This window comes from Odontesthes bonariensis, chromosome 17 (genome assembly GCF_027942865.1).
Source record: "Odontesthes bonariensis isolate fOdoBon6 chromosome 17, fOdoBon6.hap1, whole genome shotgun sequence".
In the NCBI taxonomy this organism is placed as follows: Eukaryota; Metazoa; Chordata; class Actinopteri; order Atheriniformes; family Atherinopsidae; genus Odontesthes; species Odontesthes bonariensis.
In genome coordinates, this window is record NC_134522.1 from 37192510 (window position 1) to 37217985 (window position 25476).

The 25476-nt window shown below is 51.6% G+C and overlaps 1 protein-coding gene across 3 annotated transcripts in view; it reads left to right on the top strand.

Moving 5' to 3' along the window:
- Positions 1-25476, top strand: part of tecpr2 (tectonin beta-propeller repeat containing 2) — a 48217-nt gene that overhangs the window by 1021 nt on the left and 21720 nt on the right. The window contains exons 2-16 of one of the 3 annotated variants that reach the window (XM_075448572.1): positions 473-580; positions 698-838; positions 4387-4515; positions 4597-4728; positions 4802-4959; positions 5127-5277; positions 10655-10807; positions 16654-16786; positions 17656-17879; positions 18235-18442; positions 18786-19038; positions 19134-19398; positions 19654-19857; positions 22232-22299; positions 22373-22488. In XM_075448572.1, the coding sequence (XP_075304687.1) occupies positions 500-580; positions 698-838; positions 4387-4515; positions 4597-4728; positions 4802-4959; positions 5127-5277; positions 10655-10807; positions 16654-16786; positions 17656-17879; positions 18235-18442; positions 18786-19038; positions 19134-19398; positions 19654-19857; positions 22232-22299; positions 22373-22488 (2416 nt within the window). In that variant the 5' untranslated portion in view covers positions 473-499. Of the gene's footprint in view, positions 1-472; positions 581-697; positions 839-4386; positions 4516-4596; positions 4729-4801; positions 4960-5123; positions 5278-10654; positions 10808-16653; positions 16787-17655; positions 17880-18234; positions 18443-18785; positions 19039-19133; positions 19399-19653; positions 19858-22231; positions 22300-22372; positions 22489-25476 lie in introns of all 3 variants that reach the window. The other 2 variants (XM_075448571.1, XM_075448573.1) reach the window with 2 other exon arrangements.

A 25476-nucleotide genomic window follows, 5' to 3' on the forward strand; every position in this document is an offset into this window, starting at 1 on the left:
CACACGGACAAACATCTAATTAAAGCCGTCATTTCCCGCTGATGTGTTCCTGCAGGTGCCAGCCTGACTGTGGCTGCTCCAGTGTTAACAGCTGCAGGTGAACTGGACCTGCTGTCATGTCCTCATTATGTGCTCATGCTGTTTTTGGGTATCGATCATCGTCCTGGCCAGCTGATCAGCTGATCAGGAAGAAGAGCAGACCTGGCATCGCCACTCTAAACATCATTAAACAGAGTCATTTTTGTCTCTCTTTATTTGAGGAAAAATGCAAAAAACCCAGCATGAGATGTGTAACATTCCAACGTGCTTTACTGGGTCCATGTGGGGCCCCAGGCTCCTGCTGCACAAACTGCCCTTTAGAATGAAACCAGTGAAATGTTGGCTCTTACTGAGTTTGTATTGCAGGAATTTTAGAGATTATTTTAAGGTTTGAATTTCTTTTCTAAAATGGAGATCTGCTCTGACACCCCAGAACGACTGAGTACACTTCAGGAACATCATGGCAACCCAGCCCACCTCCCTGTCCATCCTGAGGGAGTTCTGTCCACTCTATTACCTGCTGAATGCCATCCCAGCCAAGGTACTGACCTGTTGGTGGGCCTAACTCTTTGTTCTTTGTGTTCCAGAGGTGGGGGATGCTCATTTTACTGTTGATGGAAGTGATGGTGAAGGCCCTTGTGTGTCTCTCTGTCTGCAGGTGCAGCGGGGCTTCAGGTCTGTCCTGGTCTACCTGACGGCTCTGGACACCAGCAGTGACTTCCTGGCAGTGGGCAGCAGCATCGGCATGCTCTACCTGTACTGTCGCCGGCTCGCACATATGAACAAGTACAGTCTTGAGGTCTGAGCTCGTCGTTGGTTATCATTCAGCCTAAAACAGTATCCGTTTTCTGTCTCAGCAGTGGGTTTTCTGACAGCTGCACTCAGCTCAGTATGCTGATTAATATGTTGAGCTTTACTAAAGAAAAGGAGCCTTGCTCATCAGGTGATCACTAACCTGTAGTCCAGGGCAATTATTGGTTAGAACAGAATGAAGTCTGAACTACTGAGCCCGACATGGGTTGGGTCTACAGTCGTGTTCACCAGAGGAAGAATGTCAAATATAAAGTGATACAGTAAACACTTAATTTATCCCAAAAAAGAAATTGTAGTGCTGCAGTATTTTTATTCAAGAAAAATGTACTATTTAGTCCCTGAAAGGTTGGTCCATTATGGTAAGCTGCAGCCCCTCTCCTGGCACGCTGAGTCCCTGTAAAAGGTCATTCCAGTGGGCAGGGATGCTGCTCCTCTGAGGATACCTCCAACTGAAGGCACTCTTTTGTTATGCAGAGGGGGAGCTGTGTTGGCCACTGTGTTGGTCATCAGCTTGAGCAGCTTTCTTCTTTGTACAGTCCGCCCCAGAGCACAGAGCCAGCCTTCTTTATCAGTTTGTTCAGTTTCTCTGAGTCTCCGGCTCTGATGCTGCTCTCTCCACCACAGACCTACAGTACAGTACAAAGTCCTGTTCAAGCCCTGGTTTACTTATAGTTTCATGCCAAACAGCGAGACTTTATTCTAACCTCTAAAGTGGTCTTAAGCAATAGTTTTTTGGACCATGACTGCTTTTTCGTTGACGATCAGTCCAGTCTTTGCAGTGGAGAGGACATATTCCTTTCATAGGAAAGGTCCTCCAGTAGAACTAGAACTGGTAAGGGTGGTCATCTGAATCAACTGATTGAAGATTGAGAGGATAGAGACATCAACAAATACTAAATCACCAGGCCAGGGATACCTACTGAGGAAGAAAAAGTAGAAACACAAGTAAAGGATTACACACACATGCATATCTCAGCATGGTGTGCAGTGTGTCCTTAAAACATTTGAGGAAACTGGACAAGTGGAGGACAAAAGAAGAAGTGTCAGGCCTAAAGAACTATCTCCAGCAGATGAACAGGATCTGAAAGTGATGTCCTTAAGAAAGAGGAAAACATCCAGCAAAGACCTGACACAGGAGCTGAGAGATGCAGCTGGACCTTCAGCTGATCCATCTGCTGTTGGCCCAAGCCTCATCAGAAATGGGCTCCATGGAAGGGTGGCTGTCAAGAAGCCGTTCTTAAGGAAGGGAAACAGGGAGAAAAGGCTGAGCTGTGCCAAAGGACACAAGAAGTGGGCTGAAAATCAGTGGCAGCAGGTCTGATGGAGGGATGAATCCTCCCCAGAGCCCGGAGCTCAACATTACTGAAGCAGTGTGGGATCATGTTGGCAGAGAACGGAACAAAAGGCAGCCCACATCCAAAGAAGAGCTTTGGGATGTCCTTCAAGAAGCCTGGAGAACTATTCCTGAAGACTCCTTAAAGCTGCAGTCGGCAGGTTTTCAAAATTGCGAGTCTAAAGTCAGAAAATTCGAACTGATACAACTTTCAGGTCCCTCCCCCAACCTCTAACAAGCTCCGAATCGCCCCCCAAACCCCTCCCCCTCTGTGGACGAGGTTGTGCACGTGAGTTCACACCAGTGTGAGCGCACACAAGCTGGGGCAGACTCACGCTCAGCAGCGTGTGCACAAGCTGTGATTGACAGGTAGGATTCCTCCACCCTAACCTGATTGGTTAAAAACAGCCGGGAGCGCTCGGTTTTTGCAAGCATGATTACAGGCTTCAGAGGGAGCTACAGATTTCGTTATTTTTCCTAAACAGCCTATTTAATATTCTACTTCCAGAATCCCATGACAGTTCAAGCTAATATGACTAAAAAAAAAGTTGCCGACCGCAGCTTTATAGAAAGGACAGAAAGCTCGTCTGAGAGGGTTCAGGCTGTGCTGGAGGAGAAAGGAGCTCAGAGCAGATGTTCACTTTAAAGCTGCTCAGAACTGAACTAACTCTGCTTCTGCCTCAGATTCTGGGTTTATGTTCATGTTGGAACATGTTTCAGTGAATCTCTGCAGCTGTTACCATGGAAACATCTGCAGATATTCACTTTAAAGCTGCTCAGAACTGAACTAACTCTGGTTCTGCCTCAGATTCTGGGTTTATGTTCATGTTGGAACATGTTTCAGTGAATCTCTGCAGCTGTTACCATGGAAACATCTGCAGATATTCACTTTAAAGCTGCTCAGAACTGAACTAACTCTGGTTCTGCCTCAGATTCTGGGTTTATGTTCATGTTGGAACATGTTTCAGTGAATCTCTGCAGCTGTTACCATGGAAACATCTGCAGATATTCACTTTAAAGCTGCTCAGAACTGAACTAACTCTGGTTCTGACTCAGATTCTGGGTTTATGTTCATGTTGGAACATGTTTCAGTGAATCTCTGCAGCTGTTACCATGGAAACATCTGCAGATATTCACTTTAAAGCTGCTCAGAACTGAACTAACTCTGGTTCTGACTCAGATTCTGGGTTTATGTTCATGTTGGAACATGTTTCAGTGAATCTCTGCAGCTGTTACCATGGAAACATCTGCAGATATTCACTTTAAAGCTGCTCAGAACTGAACTAACTCTGGTTCTGCCTCAGATTCTGGGTTTATGTTCATGTTGGAACATGTTTCAGTGAATCTCTGCAGCTGTTACCATGGAAACATCTGCAGATATTCACTTTAAAGCTGCTCAGAACTGAACTAACTCTGGTTCTGCCTCAGATTCTGGGTTTATGTTCATGTTGGAACATGTTTCAGTGAATCTTTGCAGCTGTTACCATGGAAACATCTGCAGATATTCACTTTAAAGCTGAGGAGGAATTGACAAAGTTTGTTTGGCACATGAGGGTCATGGTAAACACTGTCAAGACTTCTGTAAATGTTTCATTTTAAATAAAAGCTTCAAATAAACTGGTTTAACTTTGTCATTATTGGGTATTGTGTGTAGAATTTTGAGGTAAAAGATGAATTTAATCTATTTGGGAAAAAGACAGCCCACAACAAATCATCCAACAAGCAACAATAGAAGGGAATATTGACCTGAATGTAACATCCTTTCCTCTATGTAACATTTACACTTTCAGAGAATCATTTCATTTTTACAGCCCTAAGATAGATATATACGTGTGGGTGTGTGTGTGTGTGTGTGTGTGTGTGTGTGTGTGTGTGTGTGTGTACGGAGGCTGTCCCCGTCTGGTCCGTCCCAGGTTCGGCTCCAGCCCGTGGCGCTCCGCTGCGAGTCGTCCCTGCTCTCTGCCCTGTTTCCTATTGAGCAGCTTTCAGATAAAGACCACTAGAGCCAACAAGTTCTTTAAAAAAAACAAGATGTACATCAGCCAAGTTTAGTTTGTTCTTTTGCAGCTTTACAGCAGAAAGGTCTGTCTTCAGAGTCCCAGAACTAATGACACTGAAGCCTTAAGGAAGTCATTCAGCGAGCCAGCTGTCAGAGACTCAGGAGATGCCGTCTGCTGACACAGTGTTTGCATGTGTTCCAGGGGAAATGTGATGCCATCACTGCAGTGAAGCTGCTCAGCTGCTTTGATGATCTGGTGGCCGTGGGAACAGCTTCAGGTCGGGTTGCAGTCTTCCAGCTGGTGTCCCCACTTCCTGGTCGCAACAAACAGGTAAGAGAACGGGTTAGGGCTACTACCTGCAGTGAGCTGCCTGTACCTCCGGCTGTAGCCCAACTGTCTGTCTCCGTGCAGCTCAGGCGTTTTGATGTGGTCGGCCTCCACAAAGGCTCCGTCACATCTTTGAGCTGGAGCACCAATGGGATGAAGCTTTTCTCTGGAGACGATAAAGGACGAGTGGTGTTCTCTGCTCTGGATCTGGACCAGGTGATGGCGCATGACACGCAACACTGTTCCCTGCGTGATGAGACATGGTGCCTGACTAAGAATGCCTGTGCAGGGGGTGTGTAAACCTGTGCTGCTGCTGGAGGAGGCCTCCGGCGTGGTGCAGATGGAGTACAGTCACCAGGTGTTGGTTGTCTCAACACAACAGAGATCTCTGCTTTACTGTACACAAAGACAGGAGGTCCTGCAGCTGGGCACCAAGCCCCGCAAGAGGTACACCATACAGCTCATATTCAATTCAATTCAATTAAAAATGGATTTCTACAGCATGTTTCCTGACAGATTCGGTTTACAGGGACCGAGCTGAGCATGTTTCCTGACAGATTCGGTTTACAGGGACCGAGCTGACTGCACTGACTGTACGTCTGTTGTTCCAGCAGTGGCAGGTTTGGGGCCTGCTTCCTGCCAGCTCTTTGCAAACAGAGCGATCTTCAGTTGTTTGCCGCCCGGCCTGGACTCAGACTGTGGAGGTCTGATGTCAGAGGGCAGGTGGAGGACACCCGACTGCTGAAGCCCCTCTTCAACACACAGGTACACAGGAAACCCCCTCTAACCCAGCTGCTTGAAAGATGATTCAAGCTTCAGGCTTATTTCTGCATAAATATTATTTAAAACATTATTTCTTACAATTTGCTGAAGTATATGGGGAGAGCTAAACAAATTAGTCAAAGATATTACACGGTTCATTATTTTTTTACTGGGGATCACTTGACTTGGCCTCCAAGCAGCACAGTGAAGACCACCTCTCCTATGTTGAAGCTCAATCCTGATAGTCAGTAATTCCTTAAAAAAAACCTCCTCTGAGCTCTTTAAAACGCTACATTCCAAAGTTTTGATTTTAGGATGGCTTGTTGTTGACTCCTCACCTCACTCCCTCTGGGGGAATGCTCACCGGCCCGACCACACCTCTTCCCACCAGCAGCTGGCATTGGCCTGACAGCCACTGTTCCTCCTCACCGTTCACCCATCCACAGCAGAGCGGGATCGGCCCGCATCGCTGTGTCCTTACAAACATCACGCCAACATTTGGAATCAGCTGATGACACCAGGCGAGACCTCGTGTCATCAGCCTCCCTCCCCAGGCTCAGAGAGGGGTAGGGTAGGTCAGGGTAGGGGTAGGGTAGGGTAGGTTAGGGGTTAGGGTTAGGGTAGGGTTAGGGTTAGGGTAGGGTAGGGTAGGGTAGGGTTAGGTTAGGTTAGGGTAGGGTTAGGGGTTTCTCTTACCCTATCAACAGCAGATCTACTGATGGGAAAGAGGCTTTTGTCAACATCTAAGCTGGGTGTTAAAGTGATGAAGAAGAGGAAGTAGGGCTGCATGATTCTGGAAAAAATGTGAATCAGGATTTTATTGCTTAGAGTTGAGATCAGGATTCTTTTTTCCAGGAAAAAAGAAAAGACTCAGTTCAACATCAACTATTATTACACTATTACACAAGTATTATTATTGTTGTTGTTGTTGTTGTGGTGGTGATACAAATACAGTACAGTAAATAATCTTTTTGTTGTGACTTTATAAAGCAGCTCACCTATTGCCAGATGGAGTCTAAAACATGGCAGGCTGGTGCAGTCATCGGGGGAGATGGCCTTTAATATGTTTAGATGGTGGTCTGTTGGGATGCAGGTCAGCTTAGACTCTTTCAGACTCCAACATGAGAGGCCATCCTTTACCCCCTGAGCCAGGGCCTCTCCTCTACGCTCTTCAGGGAAAAAAGCTGTCTGTAAGCACTGGCGTTTGATCAGGAAATCAGGCGCTCTAAAATGAACCGTCATGCTCGAATATGGCTCCATGGTGCCACTGGACCATAAAGCCTAAAAATGTTCCATTACCCTCGACCCCTGCCCGCTGCTTGTTGTACATGTCGGGGAGCCACCGTTTGTTGGGTGTTTACCACCCTCTGAAATCCCTCCTGTTGTGCAGGGTTCCCTGGGGCCATCTTTGGTCAGGTGATGTGTGACAGCTGCTGTGATCTCCTCACTGTCCACTGGAGTTTGGAGGGCATGGCGGTGTTTCCTGCTTTGTATGCTTTCATCATGCTGTACTTTGTGGTGACGTTTAAAGATGGATTTACAGTTGACGCGTCTGTCATGGCAGCGGCAGCTCTGCGTTTTGGGGCGCTTGTAGAAATGTGGGAGGAGAATAGGGGCAATGGTGATATGAAATGCTTCAGAATGCTGTGAGTAGAAATGAGATGGTGATTTTATAAGGATTAATGGTGCAGCCCTAGAGGAAGCTAAATTGTACATGCATGTGGAAGTCACTTCACTTTCTATGGCTTTCAGCAACATTAGAAAGGAGCTGCAGAGAGTGAGCCCCCCACCTTCAGTCCCAGCTGAGGGGGCCTGCAGCTCAGAGGTCCCAACTCACTCAGCCAAGTTTCACCTTCAGTCTGTCAGACAGAGAATAGACGGAACTCTTCACAGAGACAGGTCATTGACATATTATGTTGCAGTTTTCTCAATGAACATTAACCCATTGTGGCCGGGAAAGCATTGCCGCATTTCTACCTTTAAAGCCGGGGGCGCTGTTGCGTTATTCTACCTTTAAGGCCGGGAAAGCGTACACGTCTTTTTTCATGTATAAGGTTGTTTTGCACCAATAGTAGGGTTTCAGTTACGTCATCACGGGAGCGCGCAAATTTAAGCTGGTGGGTAGGAAGCTTGACTACCATAACAACAACATGGAGATGAGTGAACATTGTAGTGGTTTGGTGGAGCCAGCATATAGGGAAAAGGTATTTGGCTTTAGTAGGGAAATACATTGGTCGTGACCCATACTTAATGAAAATGTCTGAATTTTCGCAAGACCGGAACGATTTGCCGAAAATAGAGGCTGTGGACATAACGAGCTACCTGGTTCTTCAGACGTCTTACTGCACCAAGCAACAGATGAAGGCCCACAAAAGTTTGGAGGCATACAAGTATTACCACAGCGGATGGATCAGCAAACTCGGAGTAAAACGTCTACAGAATGATTGTGTTTTGGTGTTCACCAGGGTAAGTTTGTTTTCTGTGTTGTTTATGGTGCATTATCCCAATGGAAAATGCAGTGTGTAGTGCCGGGCTGGGCAGTAAATCAATCAATCAATCAATCAATATACTTTATTAATCCCCAAGGGGAACTTAACATGTTGAATGCCGAGCTGTAAATGTTGGCACTCAAATAACAATCAAAAATGTTTATGTTTTGATAAAATGCCGAGATCCAAATATCCAAATGCTGACATTGTGTCTTTGTTAGCCTAATGCACAAGGCAGAGAGAGAGTGAGCGAGTCTGTTTCAAGAACTTGGGAGCTATTGTGCCCTGTTAGCACTTAAGCACTTCGTGGATACTACTGAAACGTGAAGATTGTGACGACGTGACAAATTTGTTTTGTTTAGATCAACCACTCTCAGAGATCGCATGAAACACCGATGGCGGTGTCTTAGCTCTGTGTTTTGGTAACCCAGTTTGACCGTCGGAGCCCAGTCCACTGACTCAGTAGCCAACAACACGCTGGGGCAGCCTTCAAAACAAAGCCCAAACGTAGCCTGTATTACATTACTGTTGATTGGCATTTAACAACATAATACTTTACTGCACTACTACAAAACAGTTAGATTTCGCACATACCTTTGACGAAGTGGTCACCGCAGACACGAGCATTTGCAGATTCAGCTCCTCCAGTCTGTAAATGTAGCTATCCACTTTTGGCGGCGTTGTTCTGTGAGTTTTTTCCATTTCTCACCTCTATGGGCGATTACCTTAGGTACTCGATAGTAACCCTTTCCCTTCTCTCGGTTAGACCGATTGCTACATCCAAAAACGGCACAAAACTGAGGCATTTTGGGCAAAAAAGTGGCAGACAAAACACAGTGTTTTCAATGGGACCCAGCTCCAGTTGCCCACCACTTAGGTTCGCGCGCTTAGAAAATACGGAAGTGACGTCAAGTGAAACCCTCCTATTATTGACCTCTGCGCCAATGAAATGCATTATAATAGACACGTGAGAGTGTCGTCATGTTCCTCGTGTCATTGTTTTGAAGTTAAGTTACATCGAACAAGCATGGAGGACTTTCAGTGGGAAGACATTTCAGACGGTAGCGATTTTGAGGAGTTTCTTGGCTTTGATGATGCTGATGAACGTGCTGACCCAATTGGTCGAGATTTATTGCTAGCACATATGTTTGAAGATGACGAGGATGACGAGGATGATTTTGAAGGGTTTGAATGTGAGTGGAAGACTGAGAATTACCACCGTAATCGACGGAGAGATTTCAACCGCACACCAGGGCTGAAAGTCGATTTACCTGCAGATGCCACACCGTTGCAGGCATTTAATCATATTTTTACTGAGGAGCTTTGGGCGCATCTCGTTTCCGAGATGAATAGATACAGTGACCAGGTACTTCAGACTCCAGCTCGAGCAAAGATGGCAAGGTGGTCACACGTAACTGTGCCGGAGATGGAAACGTTTATTGGAATGTGTATGGGCATGGGACTCCTTGTGCTGCCAGTACGAAGAGATTACTGGCGATAAAATAAATAAATCATTTAAATTTAAAATTAAATTTTATTTTATTTTATTACTGTTTTCTAATTGAAAATAGCGCTGTTCCTGCACTTTACTTTTTACATTTTCTATTTTCGTGAAGGTGTATGTAAATAAACTCAATTTCCAAAGAAAGCCACAGGTCTAAGCTCTCAAATACTTTTTGAATTTTGTTTCTATCTGCTACAGAGGCTGAGAAATCAATCATTTAGTAGGCGTTGACACAATTGCTGAATTTCCAGAAAAACTTCAGGTTTTAGGGGGTCTTTCTGAAATCGCCCATAGGTTTTACAGGCATTCTTTTCCAGGCGTTTTAGGCCTAAATGGGTTAAACTAAAACCATCAAATCTCTAAAAGGACCAATGAAATGTAGACTGGTCATGATCATTAGGGGGAAGTTAGTTTTAGGAGGCTGCTGCTTGCAGACCTGCCTTCCTGGGCTTGGTTCTTAGATGAACTGTTGTTGAGTGTTGGTGTTAGTCTACCTGCCCTGACCTCATTAAGAGCAGCAGCCTATGTGCTGGTAGGTGGAGACCCATTCACCATCTTCAGATCAGAACTTCTGCCTGTGAAGGAGTCCTGGTGGGTGGGTTATGTTGTGCTTAGGGCTGATGTCCCTGAGTAGCTGGGGTGCAAAGCTTCTCCCAACACCCATCCAGCCTGTACCTGTCAGCACACTGTGGGCAGCATCTCAACATGTCAAAGACACACTTTCACTTCATGTTAGACAGCTTTGTTTTTCTTTAAAGACACAGTTCATCAACACGGTGATTGAAAGGCCTCTGCGGGGTGGTCCGTGGCGTAGTGGATACAGCAGGCGCCCCATGTACAGCAGGCTACAGTCCTCGCTGCAGCTGGCCCCGGTTCCAGTCCCGCACCAGACGGCCCTTTGCTGCATGTCGTTCCCCCTCTCTCTGCCCCCTGCTTCCTGTCTCTCTGATCTGTCCTGTCCATTAAAGGCATAAAAAAAGAAAGTCCTTTGCATTGAACATCATTAAAAACTGAATTTCCCTTTCAAAGCAGGAAGAAGACCTTTATTAGCCTTTATTAGTTGAATCGGTTGTTGAGGAGTTGATGATGGTTCACTCTGATAGCAAAGGGTGACATGCTCTCACTGCTCACAGATATGAGACACGGGGACCTTTTTCTCAGTAAATCATTCATTATTCCTCCATATTTTCTTCATGACTTTTAGAACTTGTGTGGAAATGTCTTGTTTTACCTCATGTTCATGCACTAATTGAAAAACTGGTCACTGCTGCATGTGCAGCAGAACTGTTGGAGTCAGGTGGTACTCTGTCTCTGATATTACTGCCAGTACAGATGTGTTCTCTGTTTTCTCCCCCTGTCTGTGTGTCTACCCACCCCTCTGACTCAGATACCCCAGTTTGAGTTGTTTCCTCGCCCAGGTCCAGTTGGAGCGTATCGTCCAGCAGACCAACAGCTGGGTCTGCTCAGCTGTTTTTTCAGGGAAGGTTGGGTCCTCAGCTGGAACGAATACAGCGTCTACGTGTTTGACTATCTCAACGAGGTACTGCATTCCCTTCAGCAGCCTGTCAGTGAGCTCAGCTTGTGAGCCCAGCCTGTGAGCCCAGCCTGTGAACTCAGCCTGTGAGCCCAGCCTGTGAGCCCAGCCTGTGAGCCCAGCCTGTGAGCCCAGCCTGTGAGCCCAGCCTGTGAGCCCAGCCTGTGAGCTCAGCCTGTGAACTCAGCCTGTGAACTCAGCCTGTGAGCCCAGCCTGTGAGCCCAGCCTGTGAGCTCAGCCTGTGAGTCCAGCCTGTGAGCTCAGCCTGTGAGCCCAGCCTGTGAGCCCAGCCTGTGAGCCCAGCCTGTGAGCCCAGCCTGTGAGCCCAGCCTGTGAGCTCAGCCTGTGAGTCCAGCCTGTGAGCCCAGCCTGTGAGCCCAGCTTGTGAGCCCAGCCTGGGAGCCCAGCCTGTGAGCCCAGCCTGTGAGTCCAGCCTGTAAGCCCAGCCTGTGAGCTCAGCCTGTGAACTCAGCCTGTGAGCCCAGCCTGTAAGCCCAGCCTGTGAGCTCAGCCTGTGAGCCCAGCCTGGGAGCCCAGCCTGTGAACTCAGCCTGTGAACTCAGCCTGTGAGCCCAGCCTGTGAGCCCAGCCTGTGAGCCCAGCCTGTGAGCCCAGCCTGTAAGCCCAGCCTGTGAGCTCAGCCTGTGAACTCAGCCTGTGAACTCAGCCTGTGAGCCCAGCCTGTGAGCCCAGCCTGTGAGCTCAGCCTGTGAGCCCAGCCTGTGAGCCCAGCCTGTGAGCCCAGCCTGTGAGCCCAGCCTGTGAGCCCAGCCTGTGAGCCCAGCCTGTGAGCCCAGACTGTGAGCCCAGCCTGTGAGCCCAGCCTGTGAGCCCAGCCTGTGAGCCCAGCCTGTGAACTCAGCCTGTGAGCCCAGCCTGTGAGCTCAGCCTGTGAGGCCAGCCTGTGAACTCAGCCTGTGAACTCAGCCTGTGAGCCCAGCCTGGGAGCCCAGCCTGGGAGCCCAGCCTGTGAGCCCAGCCTGTGAGCCCAGCCTGTGAGCCCAGCCTGTGAGCCCAGCCTGTGAGCCCAGCCTGTGAGCCCAGCCCGTGAGCCCAGCCTGTGAGCCCAGCCCGTGAGCCCAGCCTGTGAACTCAGCCTGTGAACTCAGCCTGTGAGCCCAGCCTGTGAGCCCAGCCTGTGAGCCCAGCCTGTGAGCTCAGCCTGTGAGCCCAGCCTGTGAGCCCAGCCTGGGAGCCCAGCCTGTGAACTCAGCCTGGGAGCCCAGCCTGTGAGCCCAGCCTGTGAGCCCAGCCTGTGAGCCCACCCTGTGAGCCCAGCCTGGGAGCCCAGCCTGGGAGCCCACCCTGTGAGCCCACCCTGTGAGCCCACCCTGTGAGCCCAGCCTGGGAGCCCAGCCTGGGAGCCCAGCCTGTGAGCCCAGCCTGGGAGCCCAGCCTGTGAGCCCAGCCTGTGAGCCCAGCCTGTGAGCCCAGCCTGTGAACTCAGCCTGTGAGCCCAGCCTGTGAGCCCAGCCTGTGAACTCAGCCTGTGAGCCCAGCCTGTGAGCCCAGCCTGTGAGCTCAGCCTGTGAGCCCAGCCTGGGAGCCCAGCCTGTGAGCCCAGCCTGTGAGCCCAGCCTGTGAGCTCAGCCTGTAAGCTCAGCCTGTGAACTCAGCCTGTGAGCCCAGCCTGTGAGTCCAGCCTGTGAGCCCAGCCTGTGAGCCCAGCTTGTGAGCCCAGCCTGGGAGCCCAGCCTGTGAGCCCAGCCTGTGAGCTCAGCCTGTGAGCCCAGCCTGTGAGCCCAGCCTGGGAGCCCAGCCTGTGAACTCAGCCTGGGAGCCCAGCCTGTGAGCCCAGCCTGTGAGCCCAGCCTGTGAGCCCACCCTGTGAGCCCAGCCTGTGAGCCCACCCTGTGAGCCCAGCCTGGGAGCCCAGCCTGGGAGCCCACCCTGTGAGCCCACCCTGTGAGCCCACCCTGTGAGCCCAGCCTGGGAGCCCAGCCTGTGAGCCCAGCCTGGGAGCCCAGCCTGTGAGCCCAGCCTGTGAGCCCAGCCTGTGAGCCCAGCCTGTGAACTCAGCCTGTGAGCCCAGCCTGTGAGCCCAGCCTGTGAACTCAGCCTGTGAGCCCAGCCTGTGAGCCCAGCCTGTGAGCTCAGCCTGTGAGCCCAGCCTGGGAGCCCAGCCTGTGAGCCCAGCCTGTGAGCCCAGCCTGTGAGCCCAGCCTGTGAGCTCAGCCTGTAAGCTCAGCCTGTGAACTCAGCCTGTGAGCCCAGCCTGTGAGTCCAGCCTGTGAGCCCAGCCTGTGAGCCCAGCTTGTGAGCCCAGCCTGGGAGCCCAGCCTGTGAGCCCAGCCTGTGAGCCCAGCCCGTGAGCCCAGCCTGTGAGCCCAGCCTGTGAACTCAGCCTGTGAGCCCAGCCTGTGAGCCCAGCCTGTGAGCTCAGCCTGTGAGCCCAGCCTGTGAGCCCAGCCTGTGAGCCCAGCCTGTGAGCCCAGCCTGTGAGCCCAGCCTGTGAACCCAGCCTGGGAGCCCAGCCTGTGAACTCAGCCTGTGAGCTCAGCCTGTGAGCCCAGCCTGTGAACTCAGCCTGTGAGCCCAGCCTGTGAACTCAGCCTGTGAACTCAGCCTGTGAGCCCAGCCTGTGAGCCCAGCCTGTGAGCCCAGCTTGTGAGCCCAGCCTGGGAGCCCAGCCTGTGAGCTCAGCCTGTGAGCCCAGCCTGTGAACTCAGCCTGTGAGCCCAGCCTGTGAACTCAGCCTGTGAGCCCAGCCTGTGAACTCAGCCTGTGAGCCCAGCCTGTGAGCCCACCCTGTGAACTCAGCCTGTGAACTCAGCCTGTAAGCCCAGCCTGTGAGCCCAGCCTGTGAACTCAGCCTGTGAACTCAGCCTGTGAACTCAGCCTGTGAGCCCAGCCTGTGAGCCCAGCCTGTGAGCCCAGCCTGTGAGCTCAGCCTGTGAACTCAGCCTGTGAGCCCAGCCTGTGAACTCAGCCTGTGAACTCAGCCTGTGAACTCAGCCTGTGAACTCAGCCTGTGAGCTCAGCCTGTGAGCCCAGCCTGTGAGCCCAGCCTGGGAGCCCAGCCTGTGAGCCCAGCCTGTGAACTCAGCCTGTGAGCCCAGCCTGTGAGCCCAGCCTGGGAGCCCAGCCTGTGAGCCCAGCCTGTGAGCCCAGCCCGTGAGCCCAGCCTGTGAGCCCAGCCTGTGAACTCAGCCTGTGAGCCCAGCCTGTGAGCCCAGCCTGTGAGCTCAGCCTGTGAGCCCAGCCTGTGAGCCCAGCCTGTGAGCCCAGCCTGTGAGCCCAGCCTGTGAGCCCAGCCTGTGAACCCAGCCTGGGAGCCCAGCCTGTGAACTCAGCCTGTGAGCTCAGCCTGTGAGCCCAGCCTGTGAACTCAGCCTGTGAGCCCAGCCTGTGAACTCAGCCTGTGAACTCAGCCTGTGAGCCCAGCCTGTGAGCCCAGCCTGTGAGCCCAGCTTGTGAGCCCAGCCTGGGAGCCCAGCCTGTGAGCTCAGCCTGTGAGCCCAGCCTGTGAACTCAGCCTGTGAGCCCAGCCTGTGAACTCAGCCTGTGAGCCCAGCCTGTGAACTCAGCCTGTGAGCCCAGCCTGTGAGCCCACCCTGTGAACTCAGCCTGTGAACTCAGCCTGTAAGCCCAGCCTGTGAGCCCAGCCTGTGAACTCAGCCTGTGAACTCAGCCTGTGAACTCAGCCTGTGAGCCCAGCCTGTGAGCCCAGCCTGTGAGCCCAGCCTGTGAGCTCAGCCTGTGAACTCAGCCTGTGAGCCCAGCCTGTGAACTCAGCCTGTGAACTCAGCCTGTGAACTCAGCCTGTGAACTCAGCCTGTGAGCTCAGCCTGTGAGCCCAGCCTGTGAGCCCAGCCTGGGAGCCCAGCCTGTGAGCCCAGCCTGTGAACTCAGCCTGTGAGCCCAGCCTGTGAGCCCAGCCTGGGAGCCCAGCCTGTGAGCCCAGCCTGTGAGCTCAGCCTGTGAGCCCAGCCTGTGAGCCCAGCCTGTGAGCCCAGCCAGTGAACTCAGCCTGTGAACTCAGCATGTGAACTCAGCCTGTGAGCCCAGCCTGGGAGCCCAGCCTGTGAGCCCAGCCTGGGAGCCCAGCCTGGGAGCCCAGCCTGTGAGCCCAGCCTGTGAGCCCAGCCTGTGAGCTCAGCCTGTGAGCCCAGCCTGTGAGCCCAGCCTGTGAGCCCAGCCTGTGAGCCCAGCCTGTGAGCCCAGCCTGTGAGCCCAGCCTGTGAGCCCAGCCTGTGAACTCAGCCTGTGAGCCCAGCCTGTGAGCCCAGCCTGTGAGCCCAGCCTGTGAGCCCAGCCTGTGAGCCCAGCCTGTGAACTCAGCCTGTGAGCCCAGCCTGTGAACTCAGCCTGTGAACTCAGCCTGGGAGCCCAGCCTGTGAACTCAGCCTGTGAACTCAGCCTGTGAGCCCAGCCTGTGAGCCCAGCCTGTGAGCCCAGCCTGTGAGCCCAGCCTGTGAGCCCAGCCTGTGAGCCCAGCCTGTGAGCCCAGCCTGTGAGCCCAGCCTGTGAGCCCAGCCTGTGAACTCAGCCTGTGAGCCCAGCCTGTGAACTCAGCCTGTGAGCCCAGCCTGTGAACTCAGCCTGTGAGCCCAGCCTGTGAGCCCAGACTGTGAGCCCAGCCTGTGAGCCCAGCCTGTGAGTTCTCTGTCCCAACACTACAGTTGGGTGTGTGTTGATGTGGAAATGGGATGTTTTTTGGTCTTGATGTTCAGAATGTTGACACCTAAATGCTGACTGTGTGGAACAGAGTAAGTTTAGTATGCCCAGTGTAGCGTTTGTTATTGGATAACTAACAACTTAGACGGTGACGAGCAGGCTCACGGTGCTGATCATCCAGGCAACAACTCATCACAAACACAGCCAATCACAAACAACAGTTTTACAGGTGTGCAGAACTATGTTTGGGGTTCACATTATTTAAAAATTAGATGAACGTGTATAAATACTTAATATGTAACTATAAAGGTTTAAGATTATCTCAACAATTCAATTCATATATACTTCCATGAACTACTTTCACCACTTGCTTCTGTTTCCTTTGGATTGAAAGAAAAACTGAAACTTTTTCTTCTGTTTCTTTGACAGAACAGAAAAGTCACTCATGGAGTGAACTCAGCTCATGGTGCTCAAAAGAAAAGAGGCTCTCTGTTATTTCAGTTGGGAAATAAAAAGAAGAGTTGTTAGGGTGAGATGTTTTAAAGCTGGTTCAAAGCTGGTAAATCAATGGAATGCAGCCCTTAAAAAGACTTTTAACGTGGCCTTCCAAAGCTTTGATAAACCCGGAAATGACCTCTGATTACATGAAAAAAAAAAAGTAATTATTTTGTATTACATATTGAATCAATAAGCGGTTACACAGTTTGACATTTGGCTTAAAAGTGAACTTGATAGCCTCCTCATGGACCCCTGTGTAAGCACCCTGCATCATCAGCTCATTTTTATGATGAGGATGAGCTGCCAACCTTTTCCTTTTGGTGTGGAAACCTGATCAGAAAAGTGACTTCAGAGAGTTCCTGATCCCAGCATGCTACTGTCATCGGGGTCTTCTCAGTGTTAACACCTCCTGTCCCAAAGTGAATGACATGACTCCATGGAGGGGGGGTTACCCTACCCAGACTCTTCAGCAGGTTTCCACACAAACTTCCTCTAATTAAGGAGGATACTCAGAATAATGCTTCCACTGCTCTTAGTTGCTGTTAAATAGTTTGAATGTAAAATGATTACTGGTACAGACTAGTTGATGGGGTGTTTTATTGCCAGTTGGACTGCTTTTTAAGCAGCTGGACTGACAAGCTTAGGTCTAGTTACCATGTGAAGGTGAAAAGGCAGGGTTGGATCTCCACTTCTGTCTCTGACTGCTCATCCTGCTGCATGTGTTTGTTGCTTGAAGGTGATGATCGGCACGTTGGAGAGCAGTGGAGACATTGTTTCAGTGTCGTCATGTGACAATGAGATCTTCATCCTGAAAGGAGACAGAGACATTATCCGCCTCTCCAGCAGCCCGGAGGGAATGCCTTCAAACTGTGAGCACTGCTGCTAACTCTGCTAACTGCGCTGCTGCTAACACTAACTGTGCTGCTGCTAACACTGCTAACTGCGCTGCTGCTAACACTAACTGTGCTGCTGCTAACACTGCTAACTGTGCTGCTGCTAACACTAACTGTGCTGCTGCTAACACTGCCAACTCTGCTAACTGTGCTGCTGCTAACTCTGCTAACTGTGCTGCTGCTAACACTGCTAACTGTGCTGCTGCTAACACCGCTAACTGCGCTGCTGCTAACACTAACTGTGCTGCTGCTAACACTGCTAACTGTGCTGCTGCTAACACTAACTGTGCTGCTGCTAATACTGCCAACTCTGCTAACTGTGCTGCTGCTAACTCTGCTAACTGTGCTGCTGCTAACACTGCTAACTGTGCTGCTGCTAACACTGCTAACTGTGCTGCTGCTAACACTAACTGTGCTGCTGCTAACACTGCCAACTCTGCTAACTGTGCTGCTGCTAACTCTGCTAACTGTGCTGCTGCTAACACTGCTAACTGTGCTGCTGCTACCACTGCTAACACTGCTAACTGCGCTGCTGCTGCTAACACTACTAACTGCACTGCTGCTACCACTGCTAACTGTGCTGCTGCTACCACTGCTAACTGTGCTGCTGCTAACACTGCTAACTGTGCTGCTGCTAACACTGCTAACTGTGCTGCTGCTAACACTAACTGTGCTGCTGCTAACACTGCTAATTGTGCTGCTGCTAACACTGCTAACTGTGCTGCTGCTAACTCTGCTAACTGTGCTGCTGCTAACACTGCTAACTGCGCTGCTGCTAACTCTGCTAACTGTGCTGCTACCACCAGACATCCTGCCAACATGTACTGCCTCTTTCTGTCCTGCAGTGTCAGAGCTTCCCATTCGTTTATCCTCACCTCTGACCACGCCCACAATCCTCCAACCAACTGGATCGGTGGAAACAGCTCAGCCAATCAGAACCATGGCCATTATCATAGAGAGTGGGGGCAGAGAGGATGGTGGAGGTGGGGAGAGGCTCTGTGAGGACGGAGCAGAAGAGGAAGAGGAGGGAGGAGTGGAGGAAGCAGAGGAGCAGGAGGAACAGCTGGAGGTGGGCTGTCAGTTTAAAATGTCAATGAACCCCATCATCAGGTTTGGATGATATATAGTTACTTGTTGACTCACTGGCTGGTTAACATGCCAATCTATAGAAGAGCAAATTGGTTCATTTGCAGAATAGTGAAAATGGCAGAGCAGGTGTGTAACACTGTGCTGTACGTGGGTGTGAGGATGACTAAAACGCATGTAAAAACGCTTGAGTGGTCAGCTGGACTAGAGAAGAGCTATAAAAGTACAGTCTGATCAATATTTCTGAAACTCTTTTTGGGGCAGAAACAGATATTTAGAGGAGCTGTGGGGCAGTAGAAAGAAGTTTGTATAAGAAGTGTGTCCCCTTGTCTGCCCAGGTGATGGAGCCGTGCCAGCTGTCCGCCTGCTCTCGTGGTCGCAGTAGCTCTGTCACTTCTTGGGACAGTCTCCATGGCAACGCACCAGCTACCACATGTTGTGAGCAAAGTTCCAGACGATACAACGCCCCCCTGGGTCAGGAGGAGATGCACCAGGAGCTGGTGGTGAAAGCCATCAGAGTGAAGAAGAAGAAGAGGAGACGGCAAGGCAAGGAGACGGACGGACGGACAGATAGACAGACAGACGGACAGATAGACCAGTGGACCTGACTGACTGTCTAACGTGTGTCTCTGTCTCTCTCTCTGTGTCTCTCTGTGTCTCTCTGTGTCTCTCTGTGTCTCTGTGTGTCTGTGTGTCTCTGTGTGTCTGTGTGTCTCTCTCTGTGTCTCTGTGTGTGTGTGTCTCTGTGTGTGTGTGTGTGTGTGTGTGTGTGTGTGTGTGTCTCTGTGTGTGTCTCTGTGTGTGTGTGTGTGTGTCTCTGTGTGTGTCTCTGTGTGTCTCTGTGTGTGTGTCTCTCTGTGTGTGTGTGTGTGTGTCTCTGTGTCCTCAGACAGCAGCAGTGGAAGCTGCCGTCTCTCAGAGAGCAGCTGCTCAGACTCAGCCTTCCTGCTGCAGGAGGGCAGCTGCAGTGATGGAGGAAGTGGAACTCCTCTGAGTGACCATGCATCCCTCACTGGTGACCTTCAGAACCAGGATTCTCCAGAACAGAGCCATGGTCAGAACTCACAGGAGGCAGAGGATGCAGGCTCAGACATCAGTTTGAAGGATGCAGAGGAAGTGGGGGGTTCCTCCAGCCAGTCTGGGTTAGTAGTGGAGCCCCCACAGACTTTAAAACATTCTGAGGTGTCGTCTTTATCTCCATCTCCAGTTTTCCTGATGGTCTCATCCTTGTTTTCAGCTCCTTGCCCTATAAGGCTTCACTGCTCCTTCGGGATCTGAAGAACGAACGGAACCCAGAGGAGGCCTCTGGTCCTGGTTCAGAGGCAGATGTTGTCCCCCTAACTCCAGATGTGGATCTGCTGCTGGAGTGCACCTTCTCCTACATGCACAGATCTAGAGAGGAAAACGGTGTCAAGGAGCAGCCGGTGGTGGAGGAGGAGGAGGAGGAGGAGGAGGAGGAGGAGGAGTTTCTCAGCCCTCTGATTGGACCACAAGAGGAGCCGGTTTGTTGTTGCTGTTTACTTTTCACTGCACATCCAATAATATGCTGCCACATATAGAAATATCAGGGGATCTGACCTGTGAGGGCAGTTACCCACCGTAACAGGTGTGACAGGGAAACATGGTTCTGAATATTGGGTTGTATTTCTGCCCATGAATTTGAAGCATTTCCACTTGAAATGTTGTATTTCAGAAGATTATGCTGAAGATGCTCATGATGGGCTCCTGAATATGTGATGTTCCCTCTGTGCGAGCAGGAGGACAGTCTGCCTGCCTCAGCCGGCCTGGCAGACCAAGTCTTTTACTCCACCAGAAAGTCCAGCATGTCCAGTGATGATGAGGGAGACATCTACTGTCACAGTCTTCCCTCTGCGGACACTCACACCTGCTCATCCAAGGAGGCGGAGCAGACGGCTGACCGGCAGACAGACCAGGACACAGGCCGGCACAGGCCCGAGCAGGTGAGGCCGGCACAGGCCCGAGCAAGTGAGGCCGACATAGGCCCGAGCAAGTGAGGCCGACAGAGGCCCGAGCAGGTGAGGCCGACACAGGCCCGAGCAAGTGAGGCCGACAGAGGCCCGAGCAGGTGAGGCCGACACAGGCCCGAGCAGGTGAGGCCGACAGAGGCCCGAGCAAGTGAGGCCGACAGAGGCCCGAGCAAGTGAGGCCGACAGAGGCCCGAGCAAGTGAGGCCGACAGAGGCCCGAGCAGGTGAGGCCGACAGAGGCCCGAGCAGGTGAGGCCGACAGAGGCCCGAGCAGGTGAGGCCGACACAGGCCGACACAGGCCCGAGCAGGTGAGGCCGGCACAGGCCGGCACAGGCCCGAGCAGGTGAGGCCGACACAGGCCGGCACAGGCCCGAGCAGGTGAGGCCGACAGAGGCCCGAGCAAGTGAGGCCGACAGAGGCCCGAGCAAGTGAGGCCGACAGAGGCCCGAGCAGGTGAGGCCGACAGAGGCCCGAGCAGGTGAGGCCGACAGAGGCCCGAGCAGGTGAGGCCGACACAGGCCCGAGCAGGTGAGGCCGACACAGGCCCGAGCAGGTGAGGCCGACACAGGCCGACACAGGCCCGAGCAGGTGAGGCCGGCACAGGCCGGCACAGGCCCGAGCAGGTGAGGCCGACACAGGCCGGCACAGGCCCGAGCAGGTGAGGCCGACACAGGCCGGCACAGGCCCGAGCAGGTGAGGCCGACACAGGCCCGAGCAGGTGAGGCCGGCACAGGCCGGCACAGGCCCGAGCAGGTGAGGCCGACACAGGCCGGCACAGGCCCGAGCAGGTGAGGCCGACACAGGCCCGAGCAGGTGAGGCCGACACAGGCCCGAGCAGGTGAGGCCGACACAGGCCCGAGCAGGTGAGGCCGACACAGGCCCGAGCAGGTGAGGCCGACACAGGCCCGAGCAGGTGAGGCCGACACAGGCCCGAGCAGGTGAGGCCGACACAGGCCCGAGCAGGTGAGGCCGACACAGGCCCGAGCAAGTGAGGTCGACAGGCTGATGCTGATGCTGAGGCTGAGGCTGCTGCTGAGGCTGAGGCTGAGGCTGAGGCTGAGGCTGAGGCTGAGGCTGCTGCTGAGGCTGCTGCTGAGGCTGAGGCTGAGGCTGCTGCTGAGGCTGCTGCTGAGGCTGCTGCTGAGGCTGCGGCTGAGGCTGCTGCTGAGGCTGCGGCTGAGGCTGAGGCTGCGGCTGCGGCTGAGGCTGCGGCTGAGGCTGCTGCTGAGGCGGCGGCTGCTGCTGAGGCTGAGACTGCGGCTGAGGCGGCGGCTGCTGAGGCTGAGGCTGCTGCTGAGGCTGAGGCTGCTGCTGAGGCTGAGGCTGCGGCTGAGGCTGAGGCTGAGGCTGAGGCTGATGCTGAGGCTGCTGCTGAGGCTGCTGCTGAGGCTGAGGCTGCTGCTGAGGCTGCTGCTGAGGCTGAGGCTGCTGCTGAGGCTGCTGCTGAGGCTGCTGCTGAGGCTGCGGCTGAGGCTGCGACTGAGGCTGAGGCTGCGGCTGAGGCTGCGGCTGAGGCTGCGGCTGAGGCTGCGGCTGAGGCTGCGGCTGCTGCTGCGGCTGAGGCTGAGGCTGCTGCTGAGGCTGAGGCTGCTGAGGCTGCTGCTGAGGCTGAGGCTGCTGCTGAGGCTGCTGCTGCGGCTGAGGCTGCTGCTGCGGCTGAGGCTGCTGCTGCGGCTGAGGCTGCGGCTGAGGCTGCGGCTGAGGCTGCGGCTGAGGCTGAGGCTGCGGCTGAGGCTGAGGCTGCTGCTGAGGCTGATGCTGAGGCTGAGGCTGCGGCTGAGGCTGAGGCTGCGGCTGAGGCTGAGGCTGATGCTGAGGCTGATGCTGAGGCTGCTGCTGAGGCTGAGGCTGATGCTGAGGCTGATGCTGAGGCTGCTGCTGAGGCTGAGGCTGCTGCTGAGGCTGAGGCTGAGGCTGATGCTGAGGCTGAGGCTGAGGCTGAGGCTGAGGCTGATGCTGAGGCTGCTGCTGAGGCTGAGGCTGCTGCTGAGGCTGAGGCTGATGCTGAGGCTGAGGCTGAGGCTGCTGCTGAGGCTGAGGCTGAGGCTGCTGCTGAGGCTGCTGCTGAGGCTGCTGCTGAGGCTGCTGCTGAGGCTGAGGCTGAGGCTGCGGCTGAGGCTGCGGCTGAGGCTGCGGCTGAGGCTGCGGCTGAGGCTGCGGCTGAGGCTGAGGCTGAGGAGGTCACCCTGCAGCTGGAAGGTTGCTGGTTGGATCCCCAGCTTTGTCAGTTTACATGTTAAAGCGTCCTGGGGAAAGACAGTGAGCCCCACATAGTGCTCACTCTGATCATCACCTGTAATCTCTTTGGATTGAAATGAGGGGAATTTCTTTTCTTTTGTCTTTGGAGCTCGCAGAAAGTTGGATGGGATACTCAGGACCAGGATGTGGAATACTGAGCCTGCAAGTAACTGACAGGTAGGTGAGCCGGTGACTCTCAGGTGTTTGCAGGGGAGTTGTAGTTGTTTCACTGGTGGCTTATGTGTTCCAGGTATGTGTGGTGTCTGGATTTTAAAGGAGGCCTGTTCTGCAGCACTTTACCTGAAACTGGCCTCAGCTGGCAGCGCTTTGAGGACAATGTCCACCAGGTGGCGATATCGCCTTCAGGTGAGCTGCTGACATGTCCACCCTCCATCACTGATGTCACATATTCTTTAAGCAGTCATTTATTGCCCAACTGAGTGGTGAGGGTGTGTGAAAGCACAGCAGGTGGCTGTAGCATTGATGGATGCTGACTGTAGCATTGATGGATGCTGACTGTAGCATTGATGGATGCTGACTGTAGCATTGATGGATGCTGACTGTAGCATTGATGGATGCTGACTGTAGCATTGATGGATGCTGACTGTAGCATTGATGGATGCTGACTGTTGCATTGATGGATGCTGACTGTAGCATTGATGGATGCTGACTGTAGCATTGATGGATGCTGACTGTTGCATTGATGGATGCTGACTGTAGCATTGATGGATGCTGACTGTAGCATTGATGGATGCTGACTGTAGCATTGATGGATGCTGGCTGTAGCATTGATGAATGCTGGCTGTAGCATTGATGGATGCTGGCTGTAGCATTGGATGCTGACTGTAGCATTGGATGCTGACTGTAGCATTGATGGATAGATAGATAGATAGATAGATAGATGGCTAGATAGATAGATAGATAGATAGATAGATAGATAGATAGATTATTTATCTGTCTTTGCAGAAAATTGTTCTGTGCCATTGACAGTGCGTCTGATACAATTACAAAAATACACAATAAACAAGCCCCCCCCAGGACAAAAAAGACAGGCTGACATATAACAAACCCCTCATATTTTTAAATAGAATACAATTGTAAAGTGCAGTTATTCAGAGACCAAGTGCAATGGGTTATTAAGGTACAATTTCACAGTCCCTTATTTAACAGGGATGTACTGGTGGGTATAAATGATATACGGGCTCTGTTTGTCTGGAATAAAGGCAGCCTGAACCTCCTGCCTGAAGGCAACAACTCATATTTCTGATGTAAGGGGTGTGACACATCATCACAGATAGTATGTGCCTTCTTTATCACCCTTGCTTCAACAGTCATGGCCATGCTGTTAGATGGCTGGCAGGCAATCTTGCTGGCCATATTAATTATCTTGTGAAGCTTGTTTTTATTTGCTACTGACAGAGAAAAATACCAGGCCACAGAGCAGAAACATAAAATGCTCTCAACAAAAGAATGTTAAAAAAGACGCATCATGTCTCTGTCGACTCTGAAAGTCCTTAGCTTTCGCATAAAATAAAGCCTTTGCAGCCCCTTTTTATAGATGGCATCGGTATTCCAAGCCCATGTTAATTTGTCATCTATTATTGTTCCCAGGTATTTGTAATTCCCCACAACCTCAATCCCTTCCCCATTTATGACCATACTCTGGTGGATGTGACTCCCCGTCCTGAAATCAATTATCAGTTCTTTTGTCTTTTTTGCGTTGAGAAGAAGACAGCTGGACTTACACCAGTCTGCAAACTGGTCCACCCAGTCCCTATATAGCGTCTCATCGTTGTTGATTAACCCTACAATTGCTGTATCATCTGCAAACTTAATTGTGACATCATCAGCTGTGTTACTTCGGCATGCATTTGTATAGAGTGTAAACAAAACAGGTGAAATTATGCTCCCTTGTGGAGCCCCAGTGTTTGTTGAAATGGGGGGGGACACAGCCTTGTTTACCCTAACACACTGTGTCCTCTCAGTCAAAAAGGACTCAACCCATCTTATTATGTTCACATTTACACCTAGGTGCAACAGCCTCTCCATCATGAGGTGGGGCCTGATCGTGTTGAACGCAGATGAAAAATCTATGAAGAGGACCCTAGCATACCGTTTGGGCCTGTCCAAATGGCAATAGATGTTGTAAAGCATGTACAATAAAGCATCATCTGTGCTCCTCATAGCCCTATAGGCAAATTGTAAGGGATCAATATTGTGCTGCACTTCATCCAGAACGTGTTTCAGAACAATCCTCTCTAAACTCTTCATTAAGAGTGATGTGAGGGCAACCGGGCGATAATCATTTAAAACACATGGTTTTGATACCTTTGGAACTGGTACTATAAGCGAGGATTTCCAGGCCTTGGGAATGTAGTGTGTGTCCAAGGACATTTGAAAAGCCTGAGAAAAAATAGGGCTTAGTTGTTCACTGCACTCCTTCAGAACCCTTCCCCTTACATGGTCAGGACCAGCTGATTTTTTTTGGGGTCAATTTTGTTAAAAATTCTACGCACCTCATCAGCAGTTACTCTGATTGGGGAGGTAGGCCTATTGTGTTCTAGTCGTTGTCTGATGGCATCTCGTTCTGAGGAGAAATCTGATGTTTCAAATCTAGCATAAAGATATTATTTGTCTAATCTCCTTCTGAGTTTCCTTCATCTTAGACACATCACCCTGTTCAAAGGCTCTCCTTTTCCTTTTCAGCGCTAGTTTTAATTCTTTATTGACCCAGGGTTTATCATTTGGAAAGACTCGGAAAGTTTTATCTGGGATTACACAGTCCACACAAAATTCAATGGAATCAGTGACAACAGAGTTAAGTTCTTCTAAACCGTCACTTGTGTCCACAAAAGTATCCCATATAGTGCAGTCAAAGCAACCTCTGAGGCATTCAACAGATTCATCAGTCTATCGTTTAATTGTCTTAGTCTCTGGTTTACGCGACTTCAGCTTTTGTTTATACTGCGGAACCAGATGGATAACGTTGTGGTCCGAATCCCCAAGCGGTGCTTTTGCGTGGCCTTTGTAAGCATCTTTTATATTCCCAAAGCATAAATCGAGCGTTTTCTCTCTCCTTGTCGGGCACTTGACATACTCAAAGTAATTAGGCAACACACTTTTGATGGAACACGCATTAAAATCTCCAAGAATGAACTTTGAAGCGTCGGGAGCAAGGTTTTCTAATTTGGCCACTGTGTCGTAAATTCTGTTTGCAGCAGCCCTTGTATTAGCGCGTGGATGTATATACACAACAGTGACAAACACTTGTCCAAATTCCCTAGGCAAGTAGTATGGCCTGAGCGACAGGGATAACAGCTCAATGTCCTCCGAACAGTGAGCGTCTCTGAGCGT